The sequence below is a fragment of the Mya arenaria genome, chromosome 5 (genome assembly GCF_026914265.1).
Source record: "Mya arenaria isolate MELC-2E11 chromosome 5, ASM2691426v1".
In the NCBI taxonomy this organism is placed as follows: Eukaryota; Metazoa; Mollusca; class Bivalvia; order Myida; family Myidae; genus Mya; species Mya arenaria.
In genome coordinates, this window is record NC_069126.1 from 55,870,754 (window position 1) to 55,887,135 (window position 16,382).

Consider the following 16,382-nt stretch of genomic DNA (forward strand, 5'->3'; position numbering starts at 1 on the left):
CGCAAGCTACCGGTCGGGCCTCTCAACGCCATAGTTGTCGCCCATGTGGCTCGAATATACTCTGGGTGTACAACCTCACCCAGCCGGTTTGAGTTTGTGTTATTTGCAGCAGCTCACCAATCTGTATCATGTGCGGCAACTTCCGCTTCAGATCCTACCATTTGTCGGTACCCCTCGCTGGTGTATTGCGGTTATGCTTGCGCATGTGTACGCTGGGCTTTTTTAAATCCCCGCAGTTCCGTGACAACCTATTTCAAAACACCAGCCATGTCTGACATCATTGATGTCAGTTTCGCCTGGGCTGGTTCGCTAGGTTAGGGTGCGTCTGTTGTGTTTCATAACCTGCGTAGCGGTATGGGCTACAGTTGCCACCCTCCTCTCGTTCACCGAATTGCTCTCGTCCTCCTTGTCTGGCTTCTTGTTCTGTGACAGTTAAACTCTTCGTCGTTTTCGTAGTTTGCCATATTATGAGAAAATGCGTATCATTGGATTGGTATAGAATCACCAATCCCACATATGCACCAAAATGTAGGGGGCTTACCCTGGTTTTACGCTAGTAAAATCTACTGGGAACAAACATATGTGGACACCCGCTGTAAAAAATCTATTCTGTTTCAACTTCTTGTGAGATCTGCTAACAAGTTCAGTTTAGCTCCCATTTGACTGACCCAACTCTGATCTTAACTAGACAATGATGTAGTTTCTAAAATTCAAAGCCCGTATTCAAAACAGCTTGTTAGTTTAACAGTTTTATTGTATACGGCGAAACAACACACGATCTGAGAATAGTTTCTCATACAGTAACAATATGCAGTTTAATCAAATCATATACCGATTGGTTATTTGTCCTCGTTATCTTCAATATATGTTTGTTCTGTGAATGCATATATTATTTTTTATCAATATTAGACGTTTGTAATAATACGAATAAATATAAAATTAATACAAAATCACTTAAGTTATATGCTTACAGGGTATTTATTATATCAAGCAGTACTATAATGTTACTTTAGTTATCTGCTCAGTTTTTATAACGTTATCGATCGTAACGTGGTTCGGCTGTAAACCAATGCTTGACTCAGACTGCCTGCCAACGAAAAATGTGAAACAGCAACCGTAGATTGGGGTGACGCCACGGTCATCAAAAATGATGGCTAAGCTACATCATTCGAGACGCCACTGCCATAAAAAATGATGGCTATGCCACCCAAACCGTTGGCGGTGCCAACAATTAAAGTGGCAGTCAAGTGACAACCTACAAAATGAACGTTTAAAGGAATTAATGGCAGCCATCTTGACATGGTACGCTACTGATACAAAGAAAGGGTCTGAACATAGCTTCTAGATTTGGAATATAAACATTAACAAGATGAGTCACCTTATACATGATTAATACAGATACAAAGATAAATCTTGACCTTAAACAGCTGAAATTACACAAAATTACAAAATGGATGACATCATGCGAGTACAGAAAACGTTCGATGAATAAATGGAAATAACGTCGTACCAGCGGTGTTGAAATCGAATTTACCAAAAACATATCAAAGGAAGATATTATTAATCGTCTAAGATGTTAAAACATGTTTATGCTGTAAAAGGGTTCACTATATGCTTGTATTTACCGGCTGGGGTAAAGTAAAGTTTTTCTGATTTGCAATTTTGACAAATGCAAATCTAAAATCAGTTGATGATATGTTTACCCCTCCGGATGATAATATGTTCTAAATGGAATGGAGTAAGCACGAAATGAAATCACTTTCAATAATATAATATGTCAATATTTATAATTTTTCAGGAAAATACTGTACTAATAATTATAATATTTTTAAACTGAAAGGTAAATGTTTTTTAATAAACATTAGCAACAATGTCCGTGGCACATCTTTATTTTGGAGAACCGCACCAAGTTTAATTCGAATAAGAAGTGTCGACGTCAGATTGCGTTTCGGTTCACTTTGCTATTATAAAAGGAAGATTTGGACACGGGAATAACTTTGTGTTTCCAATTTTACAATTACTTTACGCCAGAAGCACAAGAACGCACTCAAAAAACATAAACTATCGTTGTTATATTATTAAAAAAATCCATTTTGTACCTGCTAGCTCAATTTCGTTTTCCTATATTGTCTAAAACAAACATATCACATGCACACTGTATGGAGAAACTCGAGAATTTGGTAAAATAAGCTTTCTGTAGAATATTGTGCGCCTTTAAAATGGCTAACATTAATTAAGTTTATTTAACAAAGTAAATTACATAACAGTTGTGATAGGTATTGAGTGTGTCGACTGTAAATATAAGATGTAATTGACAATTTAGGATAATGTGCCGCTAACGCTATGTGGTCCTTGACGCAACCTATCATGTCTTTCAAATGTGTATTAAATATAAATTAATATGTACGTCCTTCATACGTTTAGACATTTTTGTAAGGGATTATGTCAAAAATATACCTAGATGTTTTTTTTTCTCTTCTTTCCGCATTTAAAAAACAAATTATACGATATCTGGGACGACCCACGTACATTGTGAAATACAAATTATTCACAGATGTAAAGACGTAAAACTTAGTTATACTAGGGTTGTGACATAACTATTTAATCGTTTATTGTTAGATTTATAACTATCACACACTATAATATAAGAAACAAAAGCTAACGAGCACCATGCATGTTGTTATATAAGGTTAAATCAAAAGGATTTCTGTAAAACACAATTTTAAACACGAACTTAACCATGGCATGTGTAACATTATTATGTATTTTCCCAATTTCACATCTCTGTGATATCCTCAACAAAGAAAGGTTTAGCATTGCCCTCACAATATAATGAATGTTAAACATTTCACTGGCAAGGAAGCGTACAACAATCCTAAAACTTCACATCCTCTTACGTCGTCGAACAGCGTCAAACTTGATAGTTAAACTTTCCGCTAGTTCATCTAAAGCACAGACTGTGCCGGGTCCTTTAGCATTGTGTTGTTGTAAACGGGATCATCTACAAAACAAGAGAAAGGATGAGAACAAACACTATGCGAAAATGCTGCATACAAACTGTAACGAAGACATAATGCAAATGTTCTATTTAGTTACACCTACATCATGTAATGTACACAATGCTGGTCATAATGTGTTCCTATTTGATAATATTAAAGAAATTGTGCTCATATTACTATAGATTTCAAACGAAATTCATCTTTAAAGGTTATAGAACAAAAAACAGATAACTCGTATGTTGCGGTCCGTCTGATTAATAGAACATATCAATTAAAACAAAATGTATACAATGTATACAATACTACAACCTTTGACGTTGTCATAGGATACATTTTTCTTTGAACCAGACGCATCCAACGGCGTGTACAAGTGCGAACTGTCGGGGCTGAAAGATAGCATGGTTGTTGACTATTTAATCCGATACATATCGCATAATTACATTTAAGCAAAATAACTGAAGAAACTGTGATCCGGTCTGCTTCGACTGATAATAGTTTAGATGATCTAACCAGATTGTATAATTTCTCACCACAGAAGTATTTCACAGAAACGTTGACGTAACTTCAAATTGATTAAACAAAACTTAAAGACATTCTTTAACATGTTTTTGTCTGCAATATAATTTATTAATATTTAGTAATCATATTTCATTGCCAATTCTAAAGATGTTTTATTGGTGTTAACTATGTTCTGTGTGGAGTATGCTAAATGATTACGGTACAATTTACTCCACATATACAAAATACTGTATACTTTTGTATATAGTTCAGTATTTTGTTAAGTCAATATCCGGACATCATTTTATGGTACGGGGGTATGCGACCTGGTCTGTATCGACCGTTTGTAGTTTAGACGATTTACCTAGAATATAAAGATTCTCGTTTTAAGAGGAGAGTTTACCGAGACGTTGAAGTGACCAAATGTGGTGAAGAGGGTTTTACCTTTCATGTTTAAATGACCACATATTTATAAATACAATGAGAGTTCTGGATTCTTTCGTAATATATTATGTTATTTTATTGTTTCGTTATTTTTTAAATATGGATGGGTTGAACAATGGAAATTATATGTCACAGAATATTTGGCATTTGAAAGGCTAAGATTTCAGACTTATCTGACCTAATTTATGTCAAATGTATGTTTTTAATTATGCATTTTTAAATCTTCTAACAGTCTGTCAGAACGTGAGTAATGTGAAGTATATGAGGAGTGTCCGTTAAGGTCTCAGCGGGGAAGGATTGGAAATCGTACATTCATTATTTTAGTATGTCTTTGGTGTCAGTATTTAATATATGTTTTAAGAGCACAACTATAATTTGTATATAACAGCATTTTTTGCATTAGTATTTCTGGTATTTTATGTAATTAAATTCACCAGTTTGAAGCCATTGTTATAATGAAAAATTAAGTGTCTATATATTTTGGATCGTCATTGTGTAAGAAATTCATTTAATCACTAATGTATAACATTATACCTCACATGAATTTGTCTCTTCTTAGTATATATAACCTCAATCGGTCCGTATATCACTGTATTTTTATGAAAATCCAGTTTAATGACGTCAGCGGTGCATATTATATTTTTGGCCGGTCCGGACCTCGCCAAAAATGTAATATGGACTGCTGACGGCATACAATTGGTAAGTGCGCTTTGCTATTTTCACAACGGCGAAAACTTGTCGCAAGTGAACACTATTAGCTTTGTTCAATAATACACGTTTAAATCGCTTTAAAATATTGAATGTAATGAAAAGTGTTCGGTATAATATAAGAAATATAACACACCACTTCAGGTCATATTGCATTATAAGGACTAACGCCTCGGTCCATATACGCCCTCGGTGGCTGACTGGCCGGTCCTTATTATGTCATATGACCCTCAGTGGTGTGTTATATTTCTTAATTATTGAATTATATTATTTGTAAGATGAACATATTTGTTGATTTTGGAGCCATAACAAAAATAAGTGTGAGTCGGTATACGGCATAATCATGTGTACATTGGATGTTACTTTGACGATACATATGTCATAAATAACAGATAAAGGAATAATTATAATCAGTTAATACTAACGGCAAAAATTATATTGACTATTAAATATCATGTCTTAAGCAGCACAAATAACCATATAGTGTCCTGTGTCAGAAGAGAGGTATTTGGTTCCGAATTTGACGCATTGTGAAATTCATAGGTACACAATTATCTTCGAGTTGCAATTCATACACTTGTGTACGTCTAGAACAGTATGATAAGTAATTTTATTTGTTTATCTTACCCATTGTCTCGATTATCTGTAAAATAAAATGAATTTAAAAACAGCATACCGATTTGTAAGTATACCATCATACATGTTAAATAATGCATCAATATAATTGCAATTGCAAGCTCTGTTTAAATGTACATTTAATGTTACAATGTCCCGATCATCAATAATGCAAACAGAAAGGTGCCATGCAAAAAAAAACTCTATAAACTTGAGATTAATATAGACTATAATTGTTAGGTATACCTAAAGGTTTGATACAACCAATGCGTCTACTACAGCACACATATTATGTTTGTCATAGAACCAAACATTTAAAACCCAAAACGTTTTTGTATAATAATCAAATTTAAAAAACAACAACAACAGTACAATAGTTATACATAAGCAAGTTTTAATTCTTACCCATTGCATCGTACAGAGACTTGTCCGTTACCATGGAAATGTCTTCATAGGTCTGAGTAGCGTTGTACCCACGATTATTAGCTCCTTGTCTGAAATTGTTTTAGTAATCAATGTGCATAGATGCATTATTATGAGTAAATGTTTTATCAGCAAAAGTTCAGAAAATATTTCTTGCAACATCTGCAAACTGTTTTAAGCATGTGTTTGACACGTCGATGTTTAAAGCGTTTACTGCAGTCATCACTTGATGTGATTATGACCACAAATGATAGCATAATAAACAGGGTGATTATTTTAGGGGGCATGGTGTCAAGTTAAGTTCAAGTATTACCCTTAAAGTCAACATAAGCTTTATATCATAATGCTTTCTCTGCGATATTTCAATCTATGGTCAATTGCAAACAAATAGTTTATATATGCGTAATGATCATACCATTTGTAAAGATAAGCCTAAGGGAGATGCACATCATCGTACATGCATGTCAAAAAAGTTAGGTGAATGGAAATTAAGTTATTGTATTGTATACAAGAGTAAATTGTCATCTGTTCCAAGCACAAGTTTCGCAATTGTATGTTTTTTTCTAAATCATATTTAACATTATGGGATACACGTTAAGACATGTGAATCCCAGAGTTATGGTTCTTAATATTTTGCATAAATACATATTAACACAGCCAACATGTTGTTTTTTTTGTTTCATTGTAAAGCAATTTGGGGACAAACTAGTCACACATATTTACTTTGCGTTCAAAGCACAAGATCTTATGTCATCCATTGATATTTGAAGTTTTATTCACACTCATCTTATATCTTTAACAAGTTCATTTTCAATATGTTTTGCTTTAGCATATTTTTCTGTTCAAGAAAGGCAATTTGGGAACAATATTACAGCATTATGTTTTTGTAACATCTCGATGCTTTTTAATCCTTTTCGTTCTTAAGATTCTTAAGAAAAGTTAAAAAAATAAGATAAAACGTAAGTTGACATACTGATTTTGAGGAAATTTGCAAAGGATCGTTATTTTGACAAATTAACGTAGCAATAACATCACATTAATAAAAAAAATGTATCGTACGAACTTTGATTTTGTTTACGACAATACACAAAACAAATTGGGACAAGCAGACAGCTGGACGGGCATACAGGGTTATAAGTAAATCTGATTCGGATTTACTCTCTAAAATGGTGACTTACGTATCTATTCCGTTATCTGTGTTTGCATCATGATGCAGATCTGAAAACGAATATCAAACATTATTTCGGACTCAGTTGGTTTCTTAATTCTTTGTCCATGTATACTTATGAGTAGGATTAGTATATGTACGTGTGTCAAGTTGGATGCTATTTAATAAGAAGAACACTTTGAAAATGTTCTCTCAATCTCTTGAAATTCCAATTATTGTTTAGAAGAGACTGATATATCCGTACAATAGCTCGTTGACCTTTAATTTCCACAGAGAGGTAATAAGACCACTTAATTGTATCTAAAGTATTCAATTTGTAAACTTTGGCAGGGTGTATGCGTTTGATGTAAGATTGCGAGAATTCATTCGTAGTTGCAAAGTAAACGTCTATATTAGTATATAAGAAAGGGTTACATTGATGAAAAAGTTAATTGGATTGTTTGCACATACATTGCTGTGCAAAGAAATTATCTTAGCACTGATTACATATCGTGTGAAAGTGTTGCCTAAATCGCATTGAAGATTTAAGTATATCGCGACACATTTGTGGCAGCGTTCAACCCAAAGGACATATGGATGGTATGTGCGATTTGGGGAATTATGTGTAATTAAATTGGGTATGAACAAATATATTTGAGGCAAATTAAAACTTGATATAACTTAACGTAAATGAAAACGTAAAAGGCTTAGAATTCTTATGAAAGACTAACATTTAACATAACTATTGTTCAACAAAGACTAGGGTGTTTTTAGTTCATTTTTAGATACATATGAACAACTTATTAATGTGATGATTTTTGAAAAATAAAGCGTTTAATCATTTAGTGTGTTTTAACTGTTTTAGTATAATTGACATGCCAGTGTTCATAACTGTCTCCATTCGAATCACGCATAAACTAGTCAATAGATAGAGGTATACCTCTTAATAATGGACTCGTCCTATATTTCCTATCATGCTCCGCGCAGTAGGTGGATTATATTTTTGGTTCATGTAAGTTAAAATAAGTATTGTTGTTACCACCGGACTGGCTCCATTGTCAATTATTGGTATAGAATGTTTGTCAGAGATGCGAGGTTACGTGGTCTCTGTGCGTATTGTGGTAGAGCAATACATCTGATGTCGATTCTCGGAGTATGCATGTCGTTCGAACTTTGAACGTTGAACGATTTATACACTCTAGATCCCCACCTTATTTACTGCGAAAGGAGCATCTGTGATTCGTGGTATGTTGAATTTCTAGTGTTGGTATTGCTGCCCCGAACGCAAAAAAACATACTTTCTAGAGGTAAAGTTGCAGAGTAGAAACTCAATTATTTGAAGGCCACAAGTGCCAATTCATTGAGGAATAAGTCACGTAGTAAAAGTGCCGCTTTAATAGCAGTGTCAAAATTGAATCTTGGTAGCGAGACAAAGTGTCGGTTTATTCAGAACAGCTGATATGATTGTGATTCATTTCCGGTAGTTTTAAACGTGATTCACAATGCTTATGGTTAAAAACTGTTTAAAGTAAAAAATCTTGAAGTTAAAGTCGCACATTAGATTGACAAGCATTCGTTTTATTTTGAATAGACATAGGAATAACACATTTATCTGTAGGCCATCGTACGATTTTTAAGAGGGCTTGTTATAAACTCGGGTGTTTGTTGAGACAAATTGTTTGTATAACATGAGATCATCAAGGCAAAAAAAACAACATTAATTGGGGAAAAAAAAGAATTTAAACTGGCATTCTACGTAATATTATAGCCATTTATAGTATAACCTGTAATTTCAATTGTGTTATATTATATTGTACAAGTGTTATATTCTACATCAAATATTCGCACTTGAAATCTTACCTTTCCGAGATACCCTGAATGAACACAAACAGTCAAAGTTGTACTTTCGTCTCAAAACAATGACCACAACTATCACCAGAATTATCGCTGCCATTATCCCTCCCGTTGTTCCACCAACTATAGATCCAATGGTTCCAGGTGGTGATTCTAGATTTAAACAATAGCAAAATTTAGCATGAAAACTACTACAAACTTATCTTGTAAGTAAGCATTTAATATTGCCAAGAAAGAAAGGACTAGTCTTGTGATTATCTTAATCTCTATATAAACTATATAACTTTTGAATATATCTTAAACATCTTTGGTACGCCGATATCCAAATTTTCAGGATTTATTTTAAGTGTAGACTAGAGTAAATAACGGCACATTGCTTTGAAAATCAATCTTTTTAAAAATCAGGCTCCCTGTTCATGTACTTTATTAACCCAACGTTCTTTAAGTTATTGTTTCTGTAGATCATCCAAGTAATATTTGCGTCAAAATATCTAAAAGCTCGATGTTTCTTAACGCATCGTGGCTATGTTATTGAAACATTAGCTCAACAAAGCAAATATGTGAAATGTTTTTAAATCAGAGCAGTGCGCCTGCTATTTTTGCGGAGTTATTTTCATGACATTTATGGATCAATTAGTCACTCACGTGCAGATAAGTGCTTTAGAGATGTTCTGGGATACAAAATCTTACCCCTGTGGATAGGGCTGCACTAATATATTCAAAAACTATACTCTATTTTATTGATTTGTACATAAACTGCGTTTTTCTTGCCATATACGTATACAATCTTGTTTGAAGCCGATGCTTGAAATAGCAACTTCAAAATCAATACTTTTATATCAGTTGAGAGGAGTATTTGTTGACATTTTTTCTGTAATGTTTAAACAATATTCACTGTATGATTTGAATATTGCACCCCATGAAAGGACGAGCATTAATACCGCTTTTCGAGCCAACCTATCGTATTAATGAAGTTTTCTGTAATCGATTTTGCTTAAAGCAATGCCACAAATATTTGTTGAAGCACTCAATAAAACTAACTCATCCACTGAACATGTAATTTAGGAAGACTATGCTATTACATTTATATTTGATCGACATGTAGGACAGATTTAATTATTTTCATCGATATTGTACTCAAAAGTAAAATATGATTTTCTGAATCAAGTTCATGGTATAATTGCATTAAGAGACGAAAAGAAGGGATTAAATTATTTATTCAAAAACGCAACGATGACGGGTACAGGCCAAGTGCAAATATATCTCCAGCAAAACCTCTGAACAGTGATAAATTTGATGATGATCTCTGCAAAAGAAAACTGTTTAACAATTACTTTAATGTTACTCAGTTTGTCCATCTACGTCATTGAACACAACACATCGCTGTGAAGTATTTGTTTACATTTGGTCGATTTGTTACATACCGACAAGTACTTCAGTGTCGAATCGGAGTGAAGTATTTTGTTTACAGTTTCCTTTTTCGTTTCTTGAAAATAGAATGACTTCATACGTCGATCCGTCGTTTAATCCTGTTAGTATTATTTCGTACACTATCTTCTGGTCAATCTCATCTGCCGTAAGAACCAAGTATTCCGAACGTTCAGTCATTTTGTATAAAATGATAAATGTTTGCTTAAGTCCACCATTAAAGTGACTGATCCACTCGATAGTAGCTGAAGACGATGTCGTTGCACTATATGTTAAACCAGTTGGACACTGAGGGACATCTGTAATAAAAATAAACTACAGAGACTTGTGTTCTACAAAGATTAATACAATTATAGAAATTTACATATAGTAAATGTAAGTCGATTTAAGCCAATTGCTTAACTCATGGAAAAAGAACATTTATTATAGAGCATCGGTGGCCTTTGTTTGAACCAAACAATTCACACACCGCAAACACTTTATAAGCTTGTAGACCTAACAAGACAAAATAATATATTTTATTTCTTTTATTTTATGATTCTGACCTCCAGCCTTGTCATAACTAGCATTCAATCCGCATTGGCCTTCAGTACTTAGGCTTTGTGATTAATATGTTTATATCATATACTATAAACATGACTGATAAATATTTGCACTTTCTATTGGTAGACAATTAAAACTTTTGTTTTGACTGATATGCGTGTACTGATGACGTCAAAATGTTTTGTTTAGCGTGTTTAAGGTTCGCAACAAAACTATATGGGAGGTTTGTTCTAAAATGCTCAAGGTGATGAGATGAATATTCGAGATGAAAAAATACTGGTTCTTGAATACTCGTTTTCATACTTATTGTTTTCATTCCGTCGTGTTCTTAACACATGCATCCATAATTGTATTTGCAAGTATCGACATTTGGGCATCACCTTTATGTTACTTATCACAGTGTTCATGTTCCAAGATTTTTTAAGTTTTGTAATATTTTTGAAAAATAAATTAAAATAATAAGACCAAAGAAAGTAAACAGGTGTTTACAAATTGATCGTGTTTCTCCGTTGTTAAAACGTGTGTTCTTGTTATTGTTTGATTTCATTCGAGATGATAACACTATTAATAGCTGCTTAAAACCTTTTACATTTAAGCGTGTTGATATCCTTTGCATGTGTTCACGTAATAGCCTACTCTAACATGCACATTATTTCGTGTAAACAAAAGTCGATACGATTAAGAATGTTTCCGGCAATAACTTCATAGTTTCAACAATATGAATTTATATATTTTATATCCGTTAAGTTCTACGTTACTTGCAGATAGGATGTTTCATTATACCTATATATTTATGTCAAATCCGTTTTGTTGCAAAAAAAAGTTAATTTTGTTTAAAAGAAATCATATAATTTATTGTTTCGCTTGAATTTTTTCTAAACTCCTTTAAACTAAATTTCAATAATTCACTTACTACAGTTTGTACTTTGGAAAATAAATTATTGAAATGTGTAACATTTTGGAGTGTTTTTAGTTTGTTTTAGTCTTCATGTTAGCTACCGTATCCGCTAACAAGTAAGCGAAAGTTTTACGTGCACTTGTATGCAGAAGGATCCATTACAACGCGTTCTTTTGACTGTAACGCATACTAGCTGTTGAACGTTGTCATTGGCAACATGTTAAAAATACAGTTACTTCACATACATCATTTTCTGTTCGTGTATTACTCTAATGTAAGGTGTTGTTTAGCTGATGAAAAACTAATTATTTTATATATAGCAATTATTTTAGGAATTTCCCTTAACGAAATCAACTTAATTTTGCATATTTAGAACAAATTTAAAATAAAGTCAGTGAATAAACCAAAAAAAGTTTTCTTGTTAAATACATAAAACGTATTTTTATCTAAAATAAAGATCTAAAACTTATGTAGGATTATAATGCAAACTTGTGTACGTAAAACGGTAAATGTATTTCAGTCACTTTTCTAAGAAATCTTGCGCAAAGGCGACAAAATTATGTTAGTATATAGATATTATTACGGAAGTTACAAGGTGCGTTTTATTACCTTTTGCTTCCAATTTAAGCGTTCGAAACAGATGTATAAATTGTTTTAGTATGATTTTACTACTATAAGATTTATGTATAAATGTAGCATGAACCACAATGGGTACAAATCAAATTTGCACAATTTTCACTGTCCCAGAAACTTGTAACAAAATGCAGGGATTGTATAGGGTTCCATTGTGCCGTTTTTAGGTGTTAACACATTTATATAAAGCAAATGAAATAATTGATGGTTAAACTTAATACTAATAATATACGATTTATTGATATAATTTTGTGGTACACGGTATTCTCATAAATGCAAAAATTACTGGAAAAACTAGTCTTTTGAATAAAAAAAGATTTTGATAAAAAAAGTTAAAGATTCTGCACCTATGCAAACATGTTATAGAAGTATTATATCATGCTCATTCTTTTAAGAAATGCAAAAAAAAAACATTAAATGGGTGTCAATTATTAAAAGTTGTGCATTATATAAACCTGCGTAAAATGCAAAAAATAATGCATAATAAATGGGTGTACATTATTTAAAGTTGACCATTATATAAACATGTCCATATCGAGGGGTGAATGCGAAAAGGTTCAAAGTGACATTAAATAAAGAAGCAGATAGAACCTTATCGCTTTCACCCCACGATATGCATAAGGAGAGACTTCAGGCTTATTAGTCAATAAGTTTATGTAAACCTAAGTACTTTTTAGTGTTATATGTTGCACATTATTGTGAAAACCACATGTTTGGTTTCTTTACTGCAGAAATGCTCAAAAACAATTAAACCTGAAAATTCAAGTATGCATATATTTTGGACAATTCACCAATGTTCTGCATATAAATCGTATCACTTAATGCATTTTATAGGCTTTACTTTCTAAATTTTCCTTTCTAGAGATGATTAAATATAATTTATAAAACCATAATTAAATGAACGAGTAACAGAAAACAGATTTACAGGCTGTTACAATATCCTACAGCTGTTTAAGCCAATTTACTAGCTTTTGAAAAAAATAAGTCATTATTTTATAAGAGTGTTGGTGCCGATTTGAAAAAAAAATCATTACAAATTCAATATTGAACATTTGAATAGTTCTGAACATGTCCTAAGTTGGATAAATACTAAACAAAATTTCATAGCAATATTCCACTTTTTAAAAGAAACAGTGATTCATGCTAATAAAGGTATTCAATATATTGTTCAGTAAACAAAGTTTAAATACCTTGAGGACTTAAGTTGAATATTTTGTTGAAATCTGGATTTATTCCATTAGACACCGTTAGCAGGTAGGCTGAAAAATCGTCCTCTTCAATATCATTGATAGTGAACATTGTAGAAACACCGGTATTGTTGATGGTGTATTTGTCACTGATGTGAACTTGAGAAAACGTAATTCCATTCCATTTGTGCCAAACATATTCGTCTATGTTTGGAACAGGGTATGCCACTACATCGAAGGAAAACGTTGCATTGCCACCAGTAGCCGCCGTAACATTGCTTTCCCATTGCCCTCCTGATGTTCTTGGTGAACCTTGGAAAAATGTATATTTTCAGGATTAGAGGTTGCTTTAAAATAATAAAATGGCCTTTCTCAAACTAAATACTAAAACCCTTTTCTATAAACATATTTATACATGTAAGTATAATTTACAAAATTGAATCCTGCACATAACGTCACTTTAAATTCAACGTTTGATTTTTGAGTTTGATGCGTCTAATTTTGTTTAAATGCATATCATAATCCGACAACTGATGTAAACTATGGGTTTCTTACATCGAACATACACGTCCATTTCTTTCCTTGGTGCCGTCTCAATCTCTGTGTAGTTGTTATATCCAAGACAAAAGTAACTTGCTGTGTCCAGACAGTCAGATTGTTGAACATCAAATGCCAAATGAAGAAACCCGTCGGTCCTTTTTAGGGTTGCGTTGTACTGTAGCCTGTCCGATTTTCCAAATATAATGGTGGAGTTTGGGTTACTGTCAACTTCACAGAAGAAGTTAAGAGTTGCGTTTTCATCGACAGTAACAGTAATCGCGTCGGGATGACTGGTTAAACCAAACTTGGACACAGAAGTTTTGTCTGCAGATCACAAACACATAATTATGTATATAAACGTTTTTAAAAGAGCATAAACAATATTCCTTTGTTATTCTTGCTTGACATCATTCGGTATATTATTTAAAAGCAATATATAATTAGTTGTTTCTCAAATGATAGTTAGGTTGACATTTTACAGAAATACATGTACGATACAAAAACTAATATATTTTTGTATTCATAACATGTAATTTTACATATCTTAATTGGCATTTTCAAAATGTATTAACACTCGCAGCAAGATTGCGTGTCACAAATGCAATATTGATATATTTAATATAACTTAACACTTTTAAGATAAAGTTGTTTGGCTGTTTTGAATAGTAATTTGTTTGAGGTACGTGATATCAGATGGACTTCGACGAATGATAATTTGTTTCATTCCACAGCATCGTACCACAATCACGTTCTAGTGTAAGCTCATAATATAAACACTTACACCATACGTTAATCTGAAAAATTCCAGTTTCCTCTCCAACGATTTCATTCTGTTGTCCTGATGGCTTCATGATGTTACGAGCTGTGCAACTGTACATACCAGCATCGCTTCTCTTTAGTGATGGAATGAAATGTGTTCTTCCGGTCCAGGTAATCCGATCGTATAACCGATCAATTACGACTGTTGTTTCTGTTGGGTTACCTGGCTCGTATTCACATTTTAGTGTTAAACTTTCACCTTCCAGGGCGCTTAGACTGAGAAGTTGATGCAACCGTGGCGAATCTAGTGTGTAAACATGGCATCATTGATCAAGGATTATATGTTAAAGGAATAAGGTTCATCGGTTTATGAAAATATTCAATTCTTATATTCACTCAATAATTGCAAAACCTTTCTGGTATAATATAACTGCGGGGCTGACAAAAACATTTGAAAGTTAAACTTAATATAAAAAAGGCTGTTTTAACAGCAGAAATATCAGCATCTTTGTCGGCACTTGTTTCATCAACGTAATATAAAGTTTACCGCAATCAAAGACAATCACAAGCTCAGTTTTTATAGCCTCAAGGATAGTCCAAATATATATAAATTGGAATATTAAAGTGATTGCAATGGTAAACATTCATCGCACGGACTGCAATAGGATTATTAATATAATGGCAATCACTGTATTTAACTAAATAAAGAACGGCACTCTTGCCATCATATATGGAAAGATTAAATGGGGACAAAACAAAGTTTTTGTAAATCATATCGTAATTAAACTTATTTTTAGGTGTAACAGAATCTTATTTATGACATTAAATGATGTTTACATGATCAATGATGTTTACATCAAAATTAGCTATAAAGCCCTAAGCATAAGCTAACTTAGTCTGAACAATTGAAAGTTGAACTGCAGTATCATAAAGATGTTGACTGTGAACTGCCTCCCCCCCCCCCCCCAAAAAAAAGAGAAATAATAAATAAATAAATAAATAAGGATCAATTACTGCAAGGGAAACCTAGCACTGATTCTTCATAGTCCTTGCTCATGCCTTTCTTGAATTATTGTGCGAACGATATTTTCTTAGACTGTTTAACGTGCCCTTAACTTTAACCTACTGACCTTAAAGAAAAAAAAGATCAAGTGCAACATATCACCAACAAGCCAAACCAAGATATAAATTCCCTGCAAAACAAACGTAATGATAATCTAAAGTTAACCTTTGATGTTCCTCGTGTTATTGAATAACACCTTAACTATCCAAACGTTGTCTTGGCGTAAGGTATCAGCCAAGACAACGTTTGGATAGTTAAGGTGTTATTCAATAACACGAGGAACATCAAAGGTTAACTTTAGATTATCATTACGTTTGTTTTGCAGGGAATATATATCTTGGTTTGACTTGTTGGTATATTAGATATTTATTTTTTTTAAAAAGCGAACCACACTGTTCCACATTTCATTAAATTTATGTGTGTAACCTATAGATAAGGGTTTCAGATGATCATTTTTACCGTCCTGCTTCTGAATAGTTCAATCGTTAATCGCATGAAAGAACCAAATCCCGAAAAGCCAGCTTTAACAAATATTGTTTTTAATTGTATTTTGTACAATAAGAACAATAATAACGAAAAGTTGACGTTTTCGTCTACTGGTAATAATTTAAACCGGCGACAATGAATACATCTGTTTGCATTA

The 16,382-nt window shown here is 32.9% G+C and overlaps 1 protein-coding gene across 2 annotated transcripts in view; it reads right to left on the minus strand.

The window, feature by feature from the left end:
- Positions 1 to 2,586: 2,586 nt before the first annotated feature.
- LOC128236318 (nephrin-like) overlaps positions 2,587 to 16,382 on the minus strand; it is a 35,965-nt gene continuing 22,169 nt past the window's right edge. For both annotated transcript variants that reach the window (XM_052951219.1, XM_052951221.1), the window contains exons 6-15: positions 14,699 to 14,980; positions 13,933 to 14,241; positions 13,381 to 13,689; positions 10,113 to 10,415; positions 8,695 to 8,841; positions 6,866 to 6,905; positions 5,670 to 5,758; positions 5,277 to 5,292; positions 3,309 to 3,385; positions 2,587 to 3,001 (exon numbers count right to left, since the gene is read on the minus strand). In XM_052951219.1, coding sequence (XP_052807179.1) covers positions 2,946 to 3,001; positions 3,309 to 3,385; positions 5,277 to 5,292; positions 5,670 to 5,758; positions 6,866 to 6,905; positions 8,695 to 8,841; positions 10,113 to 10,415; positions 13,381 to 13,689; positions 13,933 to 14,241; positions 14,699 to 14,980 — 1,628 coding nt within the window. In that variant the 3' untranslated portion in view covers positions 2,587 to 2,945. The remainder of the gene's footprint in view (positions 3,002 to 3,308; positions 3,386 to 5,276; positions 5,293 to 5,669; positions 5,759 to 6,865; positions 6,906 to 8,694; positions 8,842 to 10,112; positions 10,416 to 13,380; positions 13,690 to 13,932; positions 14,242 to 14,698; positions 14,981 to 16,382) is intronic.